The following is a 22,170-nucleotide window of genomic DNA, read 5'->3' on the forward strand; positions in this document are numbered from 1 at the left end:
GGAATATACACGGTGTTCAATTTTAAACTCAACCTAAATGTTGGAATTTTGTTTGTAGAACTAGCCGCTATGGCGCTGCACTGTTTACGTCATCAGTAGTAAAATTCTTGTGGTAATGTTTCCACGATGATATGACAGCGAGAGTGGGAGGAGGGGTTGTTGAAGGAAACACGAAACCAGGAAAACTGTAAACCTATTACTGGTGATGATGCAAAGAGTTTAGCGCCATAACGATTCTTCCTAGGTTAAAACTTCCAACACTGTACACTTGAAATTTAAAACACATGATTTGCAACAAATTTTTATTTTTTTTCAAAATATGAGTTATCCTATGACCCCGGACATACTGGGCGTGCTGTATTTATACGATTTTTGGTATCTACTATAAGTTCACACGCCGTTACAACCCAGAAGACCAATATTGACAGTTCTGTAAATGTTCGTGCTTGATTCTTGTTTTATATTCACTAGAGTTACAATAATTAGTCGCAACTTCGTTTTCATGTTATTTTCCATTGTACTTACGAGTTTTTGGTCAGAAGAAACGTCATGGAAAGTCGTGGAAATTAATGACGAGCGCCCTCTCCGAGGCCTCGTCAATTCGTCTTTCCCTGCAGCTGCTTCAAGTCGAAACTTTATACTGGTCCTACTGAACCTACCTTCTGTGTGCGACAGACGAACTGTAATGTTATGGTACGACGTCTCGTTGTCAATGTTTTCCCACCCTTCGATAAGGAAATTTTGGGCGGATTCCACTGGGCACCCTGTAAAGAGATATTATGAAAGTTGTAGTCGGTTTTTTTGAAACAGAAAACACTGCCAGAGACTTTGACCTATAAAAATATGTCAACAGAAGCAATACGAGGTGCGATCGGAAAGTTTCGAGACTGTGTCAATAGATGGCGAAAAGGATGTAGTACGAGCTTCTGCCTTTAGGGGGTGCGGCCTACATTCATAGTGAATCAGTGTGCCAGCCGGCATCATCGAATTAGCATTTGTTTCTTAGTTACGGGCGTTTTGGTAGTGCATTACACCGACCCTCCTGCGATTTCGGAATGGCGTGTGCATCAAATTTTGCCAAAGACTTGCCAAAACGGCTACGGAAACCTATGAAATGCTAAAGCAAGCATTTGGGGAGTCCGCAATGGGTCGTGCACAAACTTTTGTGTGGCATTCACGTTTTAAAAATGGCCGAACCTCTGTCGATGATGACGAGCGTTCTGGACGACCATCTTCGAGCACAACGCCCGAAAATGTTACGAAGATTCGGCAGGCCATTCACGAAGATCGACGTCGTACCATCAACGACTTGTGCGACATTGTTGGGATAGGCTATGGGACCTGTCAGCTGATTCTAAAGGAAGAACTCCACATGCGACGCATCCTGTCTGAGGACCAGAAGCAGAATCGACTTCTCGTTTGTCAGGAGCTCAAAGATCTTGCAAGAACCGACCCCAACTTCCTTTCTAAGCTCCGTGTGACTTCTTCCTCTTCCCAAAGATGAAAATTCAGCTAAAGGGAAGGAGATTTGAGACGATAGAAGAGATTCAGGCAGAATCGCAGATGGTGCTTGACAGGCTGACAAAGAAAGATTTCCAGGCTTGGCAGCGGCGCTGGGATCGTTGTGTTCACTCCCAGGGGAACTACTTCGAGGGTGATGGATGAATTTAATACCTGAGATAAGTGTACGGGTTTTTATAGGCGCAGTCTAGAAACTTTCCGATCGCACCTCGTACTTTACCATACGTATATTTGGTACCCTGCTACCACCAACGTGTCTCATTCACTATTGCCAGAGTTAGAACATTAAATTCGTAATTATTAATTTCTCTGTTTTAGTTAACTACAGGTCCACATTCATCGTGAACCACTATTCCTGACTGTAATATGGCATAGAATTCTAAGTATGAGTTATGGATTACATTTAGTTATAAACATTTGGACGTATTACAAATTGGAACGAAGGAACATTTAATTGGAAAGAAATAGTCCGAATTTCTTCCCGGAAACTTCATTTAAATTCATTTGTTTCTGGAAATTAAACACCAAAATTCTTGTAATAATGTAGACAGAGTTTTGAAAAATGTGTTTGTCTGATCCCGCAGGTAGCAGCAGCAGCTTACCTGTTTTGTGGAAGATTTCGCATGGCTTCTGGACGCGGTCTTCCTGCAACAGAATAAAAGGTAAGCCGAGTATGTAGCACGCATGCATTGCTTTCAGGATGAGACAAGTTATTCGTTCCCGTATTTCCATGAATTACAAAGTATCATAATTTATCTGTGTTGTTGTTCTGGGGGGTGTAACTCCGATATCTACCTATGTTAGATATCGACGTTTCGGAGAATAACACCGCCTTCATCCTCAGCCCTGAAAATTCAAGGCGTCGATTTTTATCTACTGGGGTGTAACTCCGTGGGTACACATAGGTAGATATCGACGTTTCGGAGAATAACACCGCCTTCATCCTCAGCCCTGAAATGTCAAGGCGTCGATTTTTATCTACTGGGGTGTAACTCCGTGGGTACACATAGGTAGATATCGACGTTTCGGAGAATAACACCGCCTTCATCCTGCTTTCGTAAGCACGAAATGTTGCATATGAGGTCTTCCGTACTTTTCTACTTTATAACTACGTTCTTATCAAGGTATATGGTATTTATAATGCCACTTTGTTTACGCGTGGTTCAGTGTTCAGCTCAAAATCGTTACATTACTCCAAGAACTTGTCAGGAGTTTTAAAGAAATCGAGTTTGACGACTGACCTAAATTTTGTGAACTGAAGCTTTCTATGGCGATAAGCTACGTGGAATGAACACTGCGTACCAGAGCTGCTGATGGTCTGAGAATGTTTTGCCCCTTTTAGTTACCATGAAAAATTTATATATTATAAAATTCTGCAATTATTTCTAAACATCATGTCCACACAAAGTTTGCCATCTTTATATTATTTCTTTGTGGTTTTGTTCGGTATCCAAATAAAACCTGATAATTAATGCTATCAAATGGGCAGTGACAGCCTTTTAAACCCTTAAATACTTATAATTAAATTATCTTCCCATTTCGAAGTTTTATATAATGTAGGCCGATTGAAACAGTATCATTAAATAACATTAGAATCTGTCGACGTAATTAATTATAAGGGGCGTATGTTGGTATTGGTATTTATGATGTAATATTAATATTGGCAGCGCGCTTTGTGTTCGTAGCTTCCCGAGTTTGAGACGCAGTTGTAACTGTCGATAAAATATTAGTCAGCTTTGCTCTTTTAAAGAAGTTGTAGAGCTTTGCAGCTCCTTATACGTTTTCTTTGCTGGCATTATCTTCCATCCTCATCAAGTCAATTTCAGACCTCCCTGTGCGGGCTTCATTACGTACACGTGCCTCCTCCTTCAACGTTAAGAAATGGTGCAGAAGCCTCAACATTTACTTCCAAAGGCAGAAATTTGTGCTACATTCTTAAAATAATATGGTTCGGCAACTGAAATAATTTTACGATGGTATACATGGATAGACGAATCTACGGACAAACGAATAGATGGATAGATGATGAAGAGGCAGGCATATGGATAGGTAATCAGAGATAATGCTACATTTTCTTTACCAGTTATCCTGGAGAAATTCTAGCGTGCTCATTGTGTGGTCTTGAGCAGTGGTATTCAAGATTTTTTGTTTGCGTACCCCCCAGATATAATTTCTCTTCAATTTTGTACCCCCAAAGTTGTTGGTGTATAATTCAAGTTATACATAGTATATAATCTACATCTAAAATAAATTAAATAAATTACATTACTGATTATTCAGTGTTTATCATAAAATAATATATATTTTTTTAAATTTTCACGTACCCCCTAAGATGTCTTCGCGTACCCCCAGATATAATTTGTCTTCAACTTTGTACCCCCAAAGTTGTTGGTGTATAATTCAAGTTATACATAGTATATAATCTACATCTAAAATAAATTAAATAAATTGCATTACTGATTATTCAGTGTTTATCATAAAATAATATATATTTTTTTAAAATTTCATGTACCCCCTAAGATGTCTTCGCGAACCCCCGGGGGTACGCGTATCCCAGGTTGAATACCACTGGTCTTGAGAATGTCCTGGAGAATTTTTTATGAGTCCTAGAGTAGTGCCGGGGAAGTCCTGGTGAGTTTACCGCAGAGTTTTTTTAGTCATGGACAATTCCTGGAGAAGTGCTGGAAAAGTCCTGGAGAATTTTTTATAAGTCTTACAGTAGTGCCGTAGGAGTCCTAGAGAGGTAATGCGGAACATCTTTGGTGCTGGAGAATTCCTGGAGTTTGTATGTCTCTTATCCAGTGGGCGAGACCTGTGAATTCAACGCACTTTACATGTGTCATTTTTCGTTGAATGTATTCTGTTCAGAAGACAACGTTTGGTTATAAGCTTCACACTGTGAATACCAGATCTGTGTATCGATATATATGCCTGTGTACTGACCCATTGGAACGATTGTGCAGGAAGAATTTGTTAAAATGCGTTCATAGAAAATACAATTCACGGTATCGCTTTCATTTTGATAGACCTACATGTAAAAATAATTGGAAATACGTTATTGTCGAATTGTGATATGTAAATATCATGTTGTTTTGTTGAAGCATTTGAAAAGTCACAACACATTTTATCGCATATCCTAAAATAACGTTTTGTACGTTTTATGAGAGATGCATACAGATATTTTAATTAGCATAACTTTACAAAAACATGGCTTTGGGGAAATGTTGGTAACCACATATGAGACTACACAGGGACATGATTCAGGAGACCATAACCCTCGTTTTCTTCGCCGCAGAAACCTTGGCTTTCAGATAGGTGATTCATTAAGTAAACAATAAAGGTTCCCGATGATGATATTAACCACTCTGTTCACCGGTGATACTGTGTCCTCTGCAAACAACGCAATCACCCGCATATTTACTGTACATTAAGCCCAGCTGTGGGTATCTCGATACAATTTTACACATGATTTTCTTTAAATTCATAAAATGAGAAAAATTGATAAATCAGTGTAATTACTAAATACAGGCTTATATATTTTATTCCCTAAGATGGTAAAGTTGCGTCATATTGTGATATAATAAGTATATATTAAATCTTGTCCGTCTAATCACAATAATTCTTATTAAATATTAAAATATTACAATAATTAACATTTAAAATATTTAAAATATTAAATGATGTTCTTTATCGAAAGTCACATTGAGCATGATGTATATATACAGAACAACATCGAGTGTGTTATTAAAAATGGAATAAAAATCTGAAAAAGAACATCATTTGATATCTGGTAAAAAATCTGATAAAAATGTACGCTGGCATAATGTATGAAAATTGTATTTGAAATTATTTATCGTTTTGAAGCTTTATATAATTATATACACCTGAGGATGGTTCTTTTAGGAAGTGAAACATGTCGTGAAACATGAAAAATGATGGTCTAATGTAAATCGAATATTTCGATATAGAACATCATTTAATATTTTAAATTTTTTAAATGTTAATTATTGTAATATTTTAATATTTAATAAGATTTATTTTGATTAGACGGACAAGATTTAATATATATTTTATTCCCTGTTTAAGACTATAGCCACGGTGGTCTAGCGGTTAGAACGCTGGCCTTGTAATCCTGGGGGTCTCGGGTTCGATTCCCGGCGGTGCCCGAATTTATAACTTGTGTTGGACAAGGCCGTGGTCTAGGCAACATGGAGTTTTCCTCCGGGGGCTTCCCCGGTTTCTCCGTGGCATCCCTTTCACACACACAGAAGAAGGCAATGGCAAACCACTTCTGGATCATCTGCCAAGAACGTATATGAACAGGTCCCAGTCCGAGAAAAGGATGGAAGGATCCTGTTCATATGGACCTGTCGTCAGACAGAACACTAAATAAATAAATAAAATAAAAGTTTAAGACTGGAGTTCCCCACTGCGGTGAAGATGTCGAGGTTGGTCTTTCTGGCTGTAATACCGTGTGTAATTGTAAACGTTTCGGAAGAACATGTTGTCTCCTTCAGGGCACAAGTCTACATGGTGTTATGAACCTGTTGTTTACTTGTCTATTCTGTTTACAGTTTATAGTATCTGTCTCAGACGTGAATATTAAGGCTTCTGCTTATAGACTGAAGTATTGTTATTTGGTTTTAGTGATGCATTAGTAAAACAAATGAAAGAACCATCAGATTACTGGCTGCTTTCCATCAAAGAAGCCTACATATCTATAAATAACCAAATCCAAGGCAGAGGACTTACTTCGAGCAGTATTTAAGTTGTCGAAGAAATTATCTGTCTTTATGGGAACCTAAGATGTGTCAATGTTGTCATAAAATATTATGTTATGGGTTTCTGTGCCATGCAGACTCGTCGGAGAAAAATACTCTCTCCATCTTCAGTGATGAAGATACAGCTGTGAAGATGGAAATGCTACTTTAGGATTGATTGTTTTAATAAAAATATTTAGAAACCAAGTCTCCATCCTCAAATAAAACACAACTTTTCTTCGTGCTAAGAATCATACAAAACCCATAAATACACCGTGTGGAAAAATTCAGACTTACTGAATGTTAAAGCGGGTGGTATATATACAGTTAGCACTGGGCTTTAATGAGAATTGTTAATTTAATCACCGTAACAATACTAGATGAAGGACGTATAATGTGAAACTCCTTTTTGCGAGCAATTTAACCAAGCCCATTTGTTGAGAGAATGTCGCTAATATGGTTTTACTCTTGAACAGTATTTTTTTTTATGAAATGCGTTGTTCGTCTTTGCAAGGGGAGTGCTTGTTTGCACATTTCTCAGCCGACCCTTCTATTTATGAAGTCAACATCTGCAATGTGACGAAGGTTTGGTTTAGATAAAAAAAAAATATGAGCGAGATTTAGATAAGCTTCCTTCCACTCTGTTACGAAAATATTGAAAATTCCATGTACGACACCTTCGCTCGATTAATACAGTGTGTACCAAATTTGACGCAAACAGAAAGTTGACTAGTGTTTGTTATACATGTTGGGTTTTAATTGCGTATTGAAGTTATAATTATACAATTACAACATACGTTGTAAACAGAGACAGGTTGAAAGCGTTTTCATCAATTTATACTTTCAAATTATCAGACATGGCGGGTGTTTAAATTAAACAACTGTTTGAATTATTCATATTCAGCGCCATGTCTGTGTTGTACAGTCCGGACTTGTCCCACGTAATTTTCAATTTATTAACCACTTAAACTCCAGTAGCTTCTATCTGATTTAACAACAAATAACTCCATTTTCAGCGCGGATGTCACAGAAGACAGTGGACAGACATTTCTTAACGTCGTTCAAGGCCTAATTTTGGTTTGTTCTTAATAGAGGAAATTATCGTAATCTCTGAAAGTGTTACATTTTGAGATTAATTGCCTGACGTCTACGTATCATTTGACAGAAATTTTCCGAGAATGAAGTAACTGAGATAATTGATGTAGCACCTGGTAAAACTTTTCCCAATAATTTTGCACTCACATAATTCGAACTTCTTTGCCCTCAGTCCTTTGTATAACTACACCAGTATATTCTTACGAACATTTCGGAGTCGCATGATGCCTCTCTCTTGAATGTGTCCAGATGATAGAGGCAGCATGTTCCTTCGAATCTCTGACAACCCACTCTCCATATTTTTCGCTGTGAAAACCTCAAATGTTAATCTTATAAAGTCGTAGGTCATCAACATGCATAACCCTTAAAAGATTAGTGGTAATTATATGAACCACCAGTTTTAAAATTCGATATCTAAACATTTTACCCCCAATGAGTATTAATGAGTTTCGCATGATTCTTACAATACGCAGGGATTATTTTCTTAAACAGCATTAACCAAATAATCTCTTTAATGGAGACGCGTTGTCTTCTTTGCGATACGGACTGAATCTTTAAATATTATTTAGATGACATTCAAATGATTAGAATGTTTCTCCAGTTGTGGTGAGAGCCAGAATTATAATACAGAGCTGTGTGTAGAGGATTTTGCATATGGTAATCCCAGGTTATAGTGTGTTGGTACAATGTATAGGCCTACGTTTCTACTAGAACCGAATCTGATACGTTTGTATTCCTACACTGCTCCATCTTCTTATTTGGTGTTTCTGGTTAGAACTATTTTCTTCATGAACACGTTTCCTGTTTTCGTGTTTAGATAAATTGATACCTTTGTTTCTCAGGTAAGATAGGAACTGGATTTGAGGTTCCCACAGCAGAGAGTACGAAGATGGCTGTCTTCTTGGATAAAGTTTGGTATAAGGTTATAGTTGGCGCAGTGGTTTTTGGCCGGTGGAGCTGGCGGACGGGCCTACTCTGTGTACTTGAGATGGCACGGTCAGTGTATTTCTTTTGTTTGAGCGTTCAGTCCGATAAGCTCCTCCGTGCAGTCAGCGTTATACTATCGCATAAGTGACTCGCTCCTAGCCTTCCCCTTGAAAATTCCACCGGCCAAATACTATTGCGCTGACTATAACAGCGTTTCAGGTGTGTCAGCTGCCTTCCTCGCTATGACTACACCCAGAGGACAGCCATCTTCGTACTACAGAAGAATGGATACGATTCACTTCCTTATACCTTGAGATTAGAATGGATTTATGAACACGTCTGACACTGTTTGTAATAGTGAATAGAGTTCTTTGTAGTGATACAGAAGAATTAGTGTTTGGTTTTCAAAACAGTAACGTAGTATTCTCCAGAAAATGTCGGATGTGCTTTGTCGGAGAGAAAACATAACTGGATAAAATGGAGACGCTGGGAGGTTTTGAGATGCTGGACAAACACAGGAAGGCTGTGTCAGATTGATAGAAGTCGTTTGTACACACCGTCACAAAATATTCCAGAAATTTAAGCCCTACGCTGACTTAGACGTGAAGTGCAAAGTAATCAAGTCATTCGATTAGCTGAATTCGCCATTAGGTTTTTCAGCACTGTTATATTAGGTACAAATTACATTTACGAAGTACCCGGTTTGGAATCAGGCGGTGTAATTATTTTAATGACATTCTATTGATTTTCCTCTGTCCTTACAATTAAATACTGAAATACTGCCTCAGAAAGGTCAAGACCGCTTCCATTCACATTCATTCGAAATTTTCATTTGGATTCATCGTACCAAATCTTGCTAAGTCATAAATAATCTTATTACTTGTTACAGCGTCGAGAAATAAGTAATTATTATCAAACTGGCTGTCAGCACTCTGTTAACAGATGTTTATCTGCGTGTAGGGTTGATTTATTAATGGTCGGTAAAAATGAAATTTGATAAGCCATGAGATGGTAAAGTTGCGTCATATTGTGATATAATAAATATATATTAAATCTTGTCCGTCTAATCACAATAAATTCTTATTAAATATTAAAATATTATAATAATTAACATTTAAAATATTTAAAATATTAAATGATGTTCTTTATCGAAATATTCGATTTACATTAGACCATCATTTTTCACGACATGTTTCAGTTCCTAAAAGAACTATCTTCAGGTGTATTATATAAAGATTCAAATCAATAATAACTTAAATATAATTTCTTAAATACAATTTTTATATATTATTTTAGCGTACATTTTTATCAGATGTTTATCAGATATCAAACGATGTTCTTTTCCAGATTTTATTCCATTTTAATAACATATTCGATGTTGTTCTATATATGTACATCATGCTCAATATGACTTTAGTGTGGGTGAACGTTTTTTGTTGTTTTTGTATCAGCCAGAAATGAAAGTTGTAGAGGAGTTACATCTGTCTGGAAGTATTGCCTTGTTTGAACTGAACTGTGTTCATTGTGGATTGATCTGATAAAAATGTACGCTAAAATAATATATAGAAATTGTATTTAAGAAATTGTATTTGAATTATTTATCGTTTTGAATCTTTATATAATTATATACACCTGAAGATAGTTCTTTTAGGAACTGAAACATGTCGTGAAAAATTATGGTCTAATGTAAATCGAATATTTCGATAAAGAACATCATTTAATATTTTAAATATTTTAAATGTTAATTATTGTAATATTTTAATATTTAATAAGAATTTATTGTGATTAGACGGATAAGATTTAATATATATTGAAACTGCAGAATGACGAGCTTAAAAATCTGTACTGCTCCCCCAGTATTGTGAGGGTGATTAAGTCGAGAAGAGTGAGATGGGCGGGACATGTAGCGCGCATGGATGGGACAAGAGGTGTGCAACGGGTACTGGTTGGGAAACCTGAAGGGAAGAGACCGCTGGGGAGACCTAGACGTAGATGGGAGGATAATCTCAGGCGGGATCTATGGGAGATAGGAGTTGAAGGAGACTGGATTTTGTTGGCCCAGGACAGGGTCCGGTGGATGGCTTTGGTTAATTCGGTGATGAATCTTCGGTTTCCCTAAGCCATCTGGTTGGTTGGGTCCACTATTTGGGAAGCCTGAGGGGAAGTGACCGCTGGGGAGACCTAGACGTAGATGGGAGGATAATCTCAGGCGGGATCTATGGGAGATAGGAGTTGAAGGAGACTGGATTTTGTTGGCCCAGGACAGGGTCCGGTGGATGGCTTTGGTTAATTCGGTGATGAACCTTCGGGTTCGGTAAGCCATCTAGTTGGTTGGGTCCACTATTTGGGAAGCCTGAGGGGAAGAGACCGCTGGGGAGACCTAGACGTAGATGGGAGGATAATGTCAGGCGGGATATATGAGAGATAGGAGTCGAAGGAAACTGGATTTTGTTGGCCCAGGACAGGGTCCGGTGGAGGGCTTTGGTTAATTCGGTGATGAACCTTCGGGTTCGGTAAGCCATCTAGTTAGTTAGTTTAGCCATGTTAACCCTGCTAACACATTGATAAACGAAAAACAAAAACAAAAGTTTTCTGTACCACTTTCGTGGTTCAGCGCTGCTCAATATAAAGGAACAAGCAGAACGGATGAGATGACTAACGACGTATTTCATCTGATCTGTTCTGCTTGTTCCTTTATATTGAGCAGCGCTGAACCACGAAAGTGGTACAGAAAACTTTTTTTTCTGTCTTTCGCTTGACATAATGTTAGCCGGGCCGACACGGTTGACGTGAAAGCTCCGCCCCGTCGTCAGGCAACTTTAGCGATGTCGGATGTGGTTTCTATGGCGTCACTCAGGACACCGCTGCGTGACTGCGTACTCGAATTTTACGCACTTATGACATCGAGTTTGAGGAATTTGATAAAGGTGGAGTCAGCTGGACGCAGAAGTACATGAGTTGTGATTAACCGACAGTCTCTGATCGAGCTTGGAAATAATTACTTCGTGCGTAAAGCAGACTTCATACCTCAGAGTCTATAAAGAGCAGAGACCGAGGGTGAAATTAAACTAGCAGCGTCGAAAATGAAGTCTAGGTTTGAAAAACTAAGGACTGAAAAAAAGCAGCCCATTTTTCTTACTGAAAATTATTTAAGCTTTAAATTTAACAGTTTTAAGTTAAATATTGTACTTGATTAAATGTGTGTTTTCGTAAAACTGTGTTGCATTTTAACACCTAACTGTGCAAGACTATTTGTGATCAAAATTTGTATTTGAAATTGGAACAGGCGGAGATGTGGTTTTTGAACAGTTGGATATTTTAAAAAAAGTTTCTTACCACCTGGGGTCTCGGGTTCGATTCCCGGCGGTACCCGAATTTATAACTTGTGTTGGGCAAGGCCGTGGTCTAGGCAACACGGAGTTTTCCTCCGGGGGCTTCCCCGGTTTCTCCGTGGCATCCCATTCACACACAGAAGAAGGCAATGGCAAACCACTTCTGGATCATCTGCCAAGAACGTATATGAACAGGTCCCAGTCCGCTAAAAGGATGGAAGGATCCTGTTCATATGGACCTGTCGTCAGACAGAACACTAAATAATAATAAGATGAGGTGGTCTATCGGTTAGAACGCTGGCTTTGTAATCCTGGGGTCTCGGGTTCGATTCCCGGCGGTGCCCGAATTTATAACTTGTGTTGGGCAAGGCCGTGGTCTAGGCAACACGGAGTTTTCCTCCGGGGGCTTCCCCGGTTTCTCCGTGGCATCCCATTCACACACAGAAGAAGGCAATGGCAAACCACTTCTGGATCATCTGCCAAGAACGTATATGAACAGGTCCCAGTCCGAGAAAAGGATGGAAGAATCCTGTTCATATGGACCTGTCGTCAGACAGAACACTAAATAAACAAAAATAAACCACAATTTTGTTTATTTTCCCTGGGAAAGAAACTCCACCAATGGGAAAGTAGTTCTCGTTTACAGCTCAGGGGCAAAGGTTTAGAGAAGACAAAATTTCTGTCTTTTACGTAATCGTAATGAAACCAATAAATTTAATTACAGAGACAGCTTAAATTGATGGATTGTTTTAGCGTATCGCGATATCACAGTGACTGTGACCGTCTGCCTTTGAGTAATAGGACAGGTATGAAGTGGCCAACTTACGGAGAGTGGGAACATGTCCACCCACCCCTCCCACCGATTAAAGGTTCATCCATTGCTAAGTCCTGTATGTTTTCTATTCACCATTAAAAACTTTATTTGGTTAAAGTTGTTGAAGGAAACAATCTCTGTTTATTCCTAGTGTCATATGAAGACCGTAAACTCTGTGAGAAAATATGCACTTTCGTGTTATTAAAGTAGGTGGAACATATAATTAATACTAGGTTTTGTAGTGTTAAGTAAGGGAAGTTAATTATATCTACCTATTAGCACAATCGCATATTTATCAGAACTTAAAAATACAAGATACAAATGGAATGTTAACATAGCCATTTTACATGAGCAAGATTATTTACGCCGAATTGTGAATGTGCTATCAACCTTCGATACACTCAAGTCTTCGTACTGGGGCGGAATATATAATTAACATTGTGGCTATAAGTTTCAAATATACGTCGAGTTAAAGTTAAAATGAGTGACGTAGTTTCAAGTGACAGAGACCCGAAAAACTTTTAATTATTTCAGTACAAGCTTTAACTAGATGTGAGTTTAAGGTATAATTATGGGGACCTTTTCACTTGAATGGAAATCAAAGCGCATCGTAATCGAGTGGAATCATCGCAGCCGAACAAGTGCATGAGTTAGGACGTGATGTTTCAGACATTAGCAGAATTATTGTGTTTGCTCTGAGAAATGAGAACTTGTAAATACAGTCGCAATGGAAATGAAACTCTACTCGTTTCAGAAAAAAATAATTTATCATTTTTTGGTAGGATGTGAGGTTTACACCGCGGGCAACGGTGACTATCTTGTAGGATGTCGCGTCGTGTAGTCTGATAACACTACACAGGGCTCGTCGCCCTGAAGATGGAGGCAGCAAGCACTTCTGAATCGTCGGTGAACTTTGACCAGACTACACGGAGTTTCAACCCAGAAGGCATCTTATCTTTTAACTTTTGGTATATTTATGTCATTCAGGGCCGGAGAATCATAATCGTGACGTGAAAATGATTTTTAAATATTAAGTGAGTAGTCGTGCCGGGTGAATCAGACAAGGCAGACTCAGGAGCCCTCGTAGGTTTCGGTTTTTCAGCTACAAAAATATTAACTGAGTCCCGAAGGCGGTCCACAATTTTCCTTGACATGGGAGGTCTACATTCATTCATGGCTAATCTCTTTGGGTGTTATTCAGTCTCTAGCGTGAGCGAAAAACAACTTATGTGCCCATTTCTACCTGTCCGTCCGTCGAATTTTTGCGGGGGTATCACCTGCATGACCGGGGGTCAGTTATCCTTCGTGGCTACTCAACCTACATGACTGGGATGCTGTTAGTGCAAGAATGCCCCAAGACGAAACGACGGTCTCGGAGCACACCAGTGCAACAGCGACCTACGTGAAGAACATTCTTGGAGTATACGAGGTGCGATCGGAAAGTTTCAAGACTGTGTCAATAGAGGGCGAACCGGATGTAGTACGAGCTTCTGCCGCTAAGGGGTGCGGCCTACATTCATAGTGAATCAGTGTGCCAGCCGGCATCATCGAATTAGCATTTGTTTCTTAGTTACGGGCGTTTTGGTAGTGCGTTACACCGACCCTCCTGCGATTTCGGAATGGCGTGTGCATCAAATTTTGCCAAAGACTCGCCAAAACGGCTACGGAAACCTATGAAATGCTAAAGCAAGCATTTGGGGAGTCCGCAATGGGTCGTGCACAAACTTTTGTGTGGCATTGACGTTTTAAAAATGGCCGAACCTCTGTCGATGATGACGAGCGTTCTGGACGACCATCTTCGAGCACAACGCCAGAAAATGTTACGAAGATTCGGCAGGCCATTCACGAAGATCGACGTCGTACCATCAACGACTTGTGCGACATTGTTGGGATAGGCTATGGGACCTGTCAGCTGATTCTAAAGGAAGAACTCCGCATGCGACGCATCCTGTCTGAGGACCAGAAGCAGAATCGACTTGACTTCTCGTTTGTCAGGAGCTCAAAGATCTTGCAAGAACCGACCCCAACTTCCTTTCTAAGCTCCGTGTGACTTCTTGCTCTTCCCAAAGATGAAAATTCAGCTAAAGGGAAGGAGATTTGAGACGATAGAAGAGATTCAGACAGAATCGCAGATGGTGCTTGACAGGCTGACAAAGAAAGATTTCCAGGGATGCTTCCAGGCTTGGCAGCGGCGCTGGGATCGTTGTGTTCACTCCCATGGGAACTACTTCGAGGGTGATGGATGAATTTAATACCTGAGATAAGTGTACGGGTTTTTATACGCGCAGTCTAGAAACTTTCCGATCGCACCTCGTAAGAGCACTCCAAAGATTATACACTTCCAATCTAGTTTTTATCGCTACTGATAACTCGAAGAGACGAGGGAATGTATGCTAACTTAATATTGATATATGTAGTTGAAGAAATCGTATGACGTTAAAGAATAAGCAGCTCTAGACATCTGACAGAGTACATTCCTGAAAACGCGGTTGAATATCGAGTATCGAGAGTTTTTTTTTTTGTCTCATAGACTTGTACAGAATGATCGAAAAGTGACGCAACCCCGTATTAAAAAGAAATTTGCCGATGGTCACAAGTCAATACAATTCGAATGGACTGATAAACACACAATATCGCAGTGACTGTACAACAGCCCACGCAGAAACGTTTTCTGTGTCGCTGGGTTACATCACACACGAATGCGTGAACGCTGTGAATATTTTGAACGCAGTTTTTCTGTTCTGACCAGTGTAATTTATTTTTTGATAAATGTAACAGTTGTCAGGAATGAACATTCTGTATATTATAATTCGGAGTATGTTCCAGCGTTTCGGGAAGATACGGGCCTAATCAGATCTCTTTTCGTGCTGAGAGTACGTCAGAATTACTAAAGAGGGTTTAACCTGAACTACTAAATTCGCATGCCCTTGCATCAGCGATGCTGTGGTTTTAATATTATCTTTTTCTTTCTTAATACACTTTAACGCCACGGTGGTCTAGCGGTTAGAACGCTGGCCTTGTAATTCTGGGGTCTCGGGTTCGATTCCCGGCTGTGCCCGAATTTATAACTTGTGTTGGGCAAGGCCGTGGTCTAGGCAACACGGAGTTTTCCTCCGGGGGCTTCCCCGGTTTCTCCGTGGCAACCCATTCACACACAGAAGAAGGCAATGGCAAACCACTTCTGGATCATCTGCCAAGAACGTATATGAAGAGGTCCCAGGCCGAGAAAAGGATGGAAGGATCCTGTTCATATGGACCTGTCGTCAGACAGAACACTAATAATAAAAAATAATAATACACTTTAACATCAAATTATAATCCTTATCTTATTTGATCTCTTACTGATCTATTTCAGTGTCACTATCATGTTTCGTCTTCGTGTGATCATTAATCTGTATAAGAACACAGTAGCGCTGGACAGTGTCCACCGTCTGAGGATTTTTCTTTTGAAAAATATCTGCCAGTAAAATGATATCCAATCGCCTGCGGGTTGAGGAAGAATCTACCGAAACGACGTGTATATCAATGGACAATGTCCACCACAGTGTTCCTGTAATGAATCAACCATTGTTTCAAAACTTTTCAGGGTCGTGTCGGTACTTGCTTTGTTTTGTAATGAAATATTAACTCAAGGGAAAATTGTGAAATCAGCACAAATTCAAATAGAAATAATAGTTTCTGGAAAGAATACTCAAATCGTCAGAGAAGTTAAAATTAGTATACGTTTTCATTCTTTCGAATAGGCGAGTTTCGACCAATCGAAAGTCGAACTGAGATGTGAATATATAATCGAATTTGGGAGTCTCTTGCATTTTATTAATTAAAATTTAGGCCTACTAAATGCTGTCGTCTCTTTTTTTTTTAATTTGGTTCAGTTTCTGTTTACTTTCATTTATCAATACTGCCCGCATGTAATTAAATGAATGGAAAAAAAAAGACACGCTTGGAATTAATGAGCGTAAATGCTGAACGACAGCGCACGCATCCATTGACTAGGGACACGAATTAGATTTACGAAGGGGTCAAAAATTTGCAGGTAAGAGATTTTTTAAATGTTAACAATTTTTTCTACTAACTTTTACCAATTTATTTTATTTTATTTAGTGTTCTGTCTGACGACAGGTCCATATGAACAGGATCCTTCCATCCTTTTCTCGGACTGGGACCTGTTCATATACGTTCTTGGCAGATGATCCAGAAGTGGTTTGCCATTGCCTTCTTCTGTGTGTGAATGGAGAAACCGGGGAAGCCCCCGGAGGAAAACTCCCAACTGCCCAACACAAGTTATAAATTCGGGCACCGCCCGGGAATCGAACCCGAGACCCCAGGATTACAAGGCCAGCGTTCTAACCGCTAGACCACCTCATCTTATTATTATTTAGTGTTCTGTCTCGAAAGGTCCATATGAACAGGATCCTTCCATCCTTTTCTCGGACTGGGACCTGTTCATATACGTTCTTGGCAGATGATCCAGAAGTGGTTTGCCATTGCCTTCTTCTGTGTGTGTTGGGATGCCACGGAGAAACCGGGGAAGCCCCCGGAGGAAAACTCCGTGTTGCCTAGACCACGGCCTTGCCCAACACAAGTTATAAATTCGGGCACCGCCGGGAATCGAACCCGAGACCCCAGGATTACAAGGCCAGCGTCCTAACCGCTAGACCACCGTGGCGTTCCTTTTACCAATACCAAACTTAAAGTTATGTTCATCAAAACGTGTACAGGTGCCTCTCGTTATACGCGGGGTTTGCGTTTCTGCGAATCTCCGCATGTGTCCAAAACAGTTCCCTTCGGCGAACCTGCTACATAGGACCAATTTTATTTCGTAGCTACCCTGAGGATGAGAGCAGGGATGGACCTCGAAACGTTGGCGGAATAAATTGTTCATTCACCATTCAGCCACCTGACGCGGGTTTAACCCGAGAGTCTTTCATCAAAAATCTATGCTGTTCATATTACTTCCTGCAGGTAAATTTAAAAAAACACGTCAGGAAATCTCGGGGGGAAAAAAGATTGGTACGTAATGTTACTTTATAAGAGACGGTGGTCTACGTGCACCTCACGCGTGGGCTTAACCCCGCGGGCAAACACACAATTCAACAATACATTCAGCCTACACACAGTCATCGTCAGTTGCCTACTGCGTTGTAGGAAGGTTAAAGTTATGTTCGTAGTTTTTTTGTTAAGCGATATTCTACACGGTGTTCAATTTGAAAAACAGCATTTACTAAAACGATATTTGTAAGTTGTGGTGACATCAGTATAATAAGACAAGCTGGTTTTTTTTAAGCTTTTATTTGGTATGAAGAACTTTTAGAGCAGTTTTACAGCAAATGCTATAAAAATGGTGAACACCTCCTCGAAAACAATAATACACAATTTTTAGTGTATTTCTGGATTGTTGTTGACAACAGTCTGTTCAATGATGTGTTTTACTTCGTACAAGATTCATGGGTTATTCAAATAAACTCTTCGAGAATTCCCCACAGAAAGAAATCTGGCGGAGAAATGTCTGGAGATCGGGGTGGCCAGAGGCCTCCGACACCGGACATTTTTCCTGTCAAAAAACACTTTCTGTGCCCCGAAGTTCTGTTATCAGTTAAGGTATTGCCTTATTCAATACTTCCTTGCTAAAAAAAATCTGTCAAACTGGTGACCTTGATTTAATTACACGATATTCAAAATATTGTATTCGCAAATCGAACCTTTACCTCCAAAGTCCCAGACTCCTTACACGGAAGCTCAGTGTTCTGTGAGATGCCTGCATTCACGTGACGATGCAAGAATCTCAACTAATATGTCCTTGCCCCAAGCGAAATTCCAACCAGCGATCCCCGGGTTTAACGACCTACGATTGTCCGTTCCTTAGACTACGCAATCAACGAGATCGGGTAAAAGTTCTATACGGAATCCAATTACGATATGTAATTAAAATCAGTTCACAAGAGAACTCGACTTTAATGCGTAGACTGGCATGAAATTAGTCTCTCTCAGCATTTCCTTAGAGAATTCGCTTCTAAAGAAAGGTGGCCAACTGTCTTCAAGTGTTGCCTGTCTTTGCGATATATTCAAGCTCCCACAGCACCTAACTAAAGGAGGATGAATCCCAAAGCTATTTTTATTCAGAAATGAAAAGAAAAATACTCGGTACAATTCCGGAATCTGAGTCACGTATCTTTAGAAGAGTGGGCGCGTTAATTTCAGGGAGGAAGGGAATGAATTCGGGAATAGAATCCAATCGAAATTAGCCAGTCAGCACAATGCTTACATGTCACCGTTTTCGATGTGCTAATGTTTCTGGTTACGTTGCGGTTATTTTGTATGAGGAATGCAGGTTTAAATCTATCGTTGTGGTCAAAGCATATTAAATTACTCATAACTAACAGTTTATATAACTTTTAAGTCAGTGCGGGGAGACCAGTTGGGGGTTTTATAATTTTACCACAAATGAGGTAGATAAATGTTTGAGCTGCCGAACGCCGTGTAGACTCGTAAGCAGATACAGGCTTGCCCCTAAGATTAAGGCAGCATATTTCTCCTCATGGTATATGTCTACGAGTCCACGCGGTCTTATAACCAACATCTCCCTCATAAAACGTGCGTATCTTTATCTTAAAAAAATCAAGATATCATTGTGCACTTTAGATAAGCTTTTTAAACAACACTATTTGCCTTTATAAAATTACCTAACGTTTCTGTCCACACACCTTTCTTTACTTTAAACTTATTTGTTGACTTCCCTGCTTTTACGTTTTCTGACTTTACAGTCATTCATAAATTTTAGTAAACTAGAGCAGAGCGCTCCTGTCGGAGCTCCTCGGGGGGTTGGTTAAGTTTCTAAAACGCAACTAACCCCCCAAATGGGGGGGGTTGGTCAAGTTTTTAAAACGCTACCAACTTTGGGGGGGGGAGTTGGTTGCGTTTTAAAATCTTGAGTAAGAAGCTAAACCAACCCCGCCGAATAGGGGGTTAAAACACTTGGAAAAAAAACCCTTCGGGGGAGGGGGGTTCGTCAAGTTTTTAAAACGCAACCAATCCCTCATTCCGGGGGGGTTGGTTGCGTTTTAAAATCTTGAGTAAGAAACTAAACCAACCCCGCCGAATAGGGGGTTAAAACACTTGGAAAAAAAACCCTTCGGGGGGGGGGGGGGTTCGTCAAGTTTTTAAAACGCAACCAATCCCTCATTCCGGGGGGGTTGGTTGCGTTTTAAAATCTTGAGTAAGAAACTAAACCAACCCCCCCCCCCCGAATGGGGGGTTAAAACACTTCACCAACCCCCCTTCGGGGGGGTTCGTCAAGTTTTAAAATCTTGTGTAAGACACTAAACTAGTTAGTTTAGTGTCTTACTCAAGTCATTTGTTTACTCGGCATTGTTGTGTTGGTACAACAATGCCAAACTAACTAACTAGATGGCTTACCGAACCCGAAGGTTCATCACCGAATTAACCAAAGCCCTCCACCGGACCCTGTCCTGGGCCAACAAAATCCAGTTTCCTTCAACTCCTATCTCCCATAGATCCCGCCTGAGATTATCCTCCCATCTACGTCTAGGTCTCCCCAGCGGTCTCTTCCCTTCAGGTTTCCCAACCAGTACCCGGTGCACACCTCTTGTCCCATCCATGCGCGCTACATGTCCCGCCCATCTCACTCTTCTCGACTTAATCACCCTCACAATACTGGGGGAGCAGTACAGATTTTTAAGCTCGTCATTGTGCAGTTTTCTCCACGCCCCATCGTCTTCCCTCTTAGGCCCAAATATCCTCCTCAACACCCGATTCTCAAACACCTGCAATCTGTGTTCCTCCCTCTGAGTGAGAGACCATGTTTCGCACCCATACAAAACAACAGGCAAGATTATTGTTTTGTATACTTTAATTTTCAGGTTCTTAGAAATCAGACGGGAAGACAAAATATTTTGGATTGAGAAGTAGCAAGCATTTCCGGAATTTAGTCTCCTCCTAACTTCCTCACAAGTATCATTTTGATTTGTTATTGTTGTTCCCAAATATTTGAACTTTGTAACCCTTTCAAAGGATTTATTAGCCACCCTAAGATAATTTTGCCCGCCTGTCTTCTGATGACGAGATACTAACATGTACTTAGTTTTTTCTGAATTTACTTCCAGCCCCACTTGTCTACCAGCCTCTAGTAAAACTTCTGCGTTCCTCTTTATTGTATTTATATCGTCCCCCAATAAATTAACATCATCAGCATATGCCAATAGCTGATGTGTCCCATTCAATTGCAAACCCTCCTGCCTACCTTGGACCTTCCTGATGGCGTATTCTAGCGCAAAGTTAAAGAGCAAGGGAGACAAAGCATCTCCTTGTTTTAGACCGTTCTTGATGAGGAATGTCTCAGATACATATTTACCTACTCGAATTTTGCTACAGGTTTCATTTAAGCACATTTTTATTAGACCCACTAGCTTCTTTGGTATACCAAATTCAATAAGAATATTATATAGCACTTCTCTCTTCACAGAGTCATAGGCTTTTTTGAAATCTATAAATAACTGATGTACGGTCCCACCGAACTCCCATTTTTTCTCTAGTATCTGACGAATGCAAAAGATCTGATCAATCGTTGATCTGTTTCGTCTGAACCCACACTGATGATCCCCAATAATTTCATTCGCATATGGGGTTAACCTTGCCAAAAGAATGTTGGATAGAATTTTGTATGAGGTTGATAGCAGCGATATTCCTCGGTAATTACCACACTCAGTCTTGTCCCCCTTCTTATGAATAGGAATAATTATGGATTCCTTCCACTGTTGTGGCATCTCTTCCTTATCCCAAATTAACTGAATAAGCTTATGGATCCTCATATGCAACCCTTTGCCACCTGCTTTAATTAATTCGGCCGGAATCTGGTCAATTCCTGGAGATTTATAACTTTTCAACTTCCCAATGGCTAGTTCCACTTCATCTAAGCTAGGTTCTGGCACCAACAGTTCAGCTGTATGCATTTTAATCTGTCTAATATCACCAGTATCATGAACATTTAAGAGCTCGCTAAAGAAATTTTTCCACCTATTCACAATTTTTATTGGATCTGCAAGCAAATTGCCACTATCATCCTTTACCAAATTGGTCTGGGGTTGATATCCTTTCTTAAAGTTATTAATGCCTCTGTACAGGTCTCTGATGTTTTTTTCCTTATTATTTGTCTCAAGTTCAGCAATTTTGCCCTTCAGGTATTCCCTTTTCTTAGTCCTAAAGGTTCTACTAGCCTCACGTCTCACGTTACATAGATTATCCGCATTTGTTTTGTTTGGGTTCTGCAACCATTGAAATTTTGTTTGCTTCCTTCGATCTATTAATTTTGAACTTTCTTCATCAAACCACGGTTTATTTTGCTTTCTCCTGTAGTATCCTAGTTTCTCTTTTGCTGAAATTTTGATGCAGTTTCTGACATTTTCCCACTCCCTGTTGATGTCCACACTTTCATTATCCTCATTTGTCTCTAAAATTTGAAACCTATTCGAAATTTCAACTTGATATTGTTCCTTTGCCTCTCCCTCACTTAATTTTTTCAAATCAAATCTTTCTGTGTCAAAATTTTGTTTAGTTCGTCTACTTACTGAAAGCCGCTCCCTCACTTTTGCTACCACCAGATAATGATCAGTGTCGCAATCTGCTCCTCTGAATGATCTCACATCAATTACATTTGTCTGCCTTCTCAACAATGCCGAGTAAACAAATATAACGTGACATTGTT

General features: G+C 39.8%; 2 protein-coding genes across 5 annotated transcripts in view; one reads left to right on the forward strand and one right to left on the reverse strand.

Annotated features, from left to right (window-relative positions):
- Positions 1-22,170, forward strand: part of LOC110833460 (mitochondrial tRNA-specific 2-thiouridylase 1) — a 76,365-nt gene that overhangs the window by 34,439 nt on the left and 19,756 nt on the right. For all 4 annotated transcript variants that reach the window (XM_087356017.1, XM_087356018.1, XM_022071538.2 and 1 more), the window contains exon 2: positions 2,106-2,183. The gene's annotated coding sequence lies outside the window, so the exon portion shown is untranslated. The remainder of the gene's footprint in view (positions 1-2,105; positions 2,184-22,170) is intronic.
- Positions 1-22,170, reverse strand: part of LOC110833459 (uncharacterized) — a 41,020-nt gene that overhangs the window by 16,314 nt on the left and 2,536 nt on the right. The window contains exons 2-3 of the mRNA XM_022071537.2: positions 2,124-2,166; positions 660-764 (exon numbers count right to left, since the gene is read on the reverse strand). Of these exons, the coding sequence (XP_021927229.1) occupies positions 660-764; positions 2,124-2,166 (148 nt within the window). The remainder of the gene's footprint in view (positions 1-659; positions 765-2,123; positions 2,167-22,170) is intronic.

The sequence above is a fragment of the Zootermopsis nevadensis genome, unplaced genomic scaffold (assembly GCF_977971745.1).
Source record: "Zootermopsis nevadensis isolate Lab colony 2312 unplaced genomic scaffold, Znev_1.0 Znev_ptg000025l, whole genome shotgun sequence".
Classification (NCBI taxonomy): Eukaryota; Metazoa; Arthropoda; class Insecta; order Blattodea; family Termopsidae; genus Zootermopsis; species Zootermopsis nevadensis.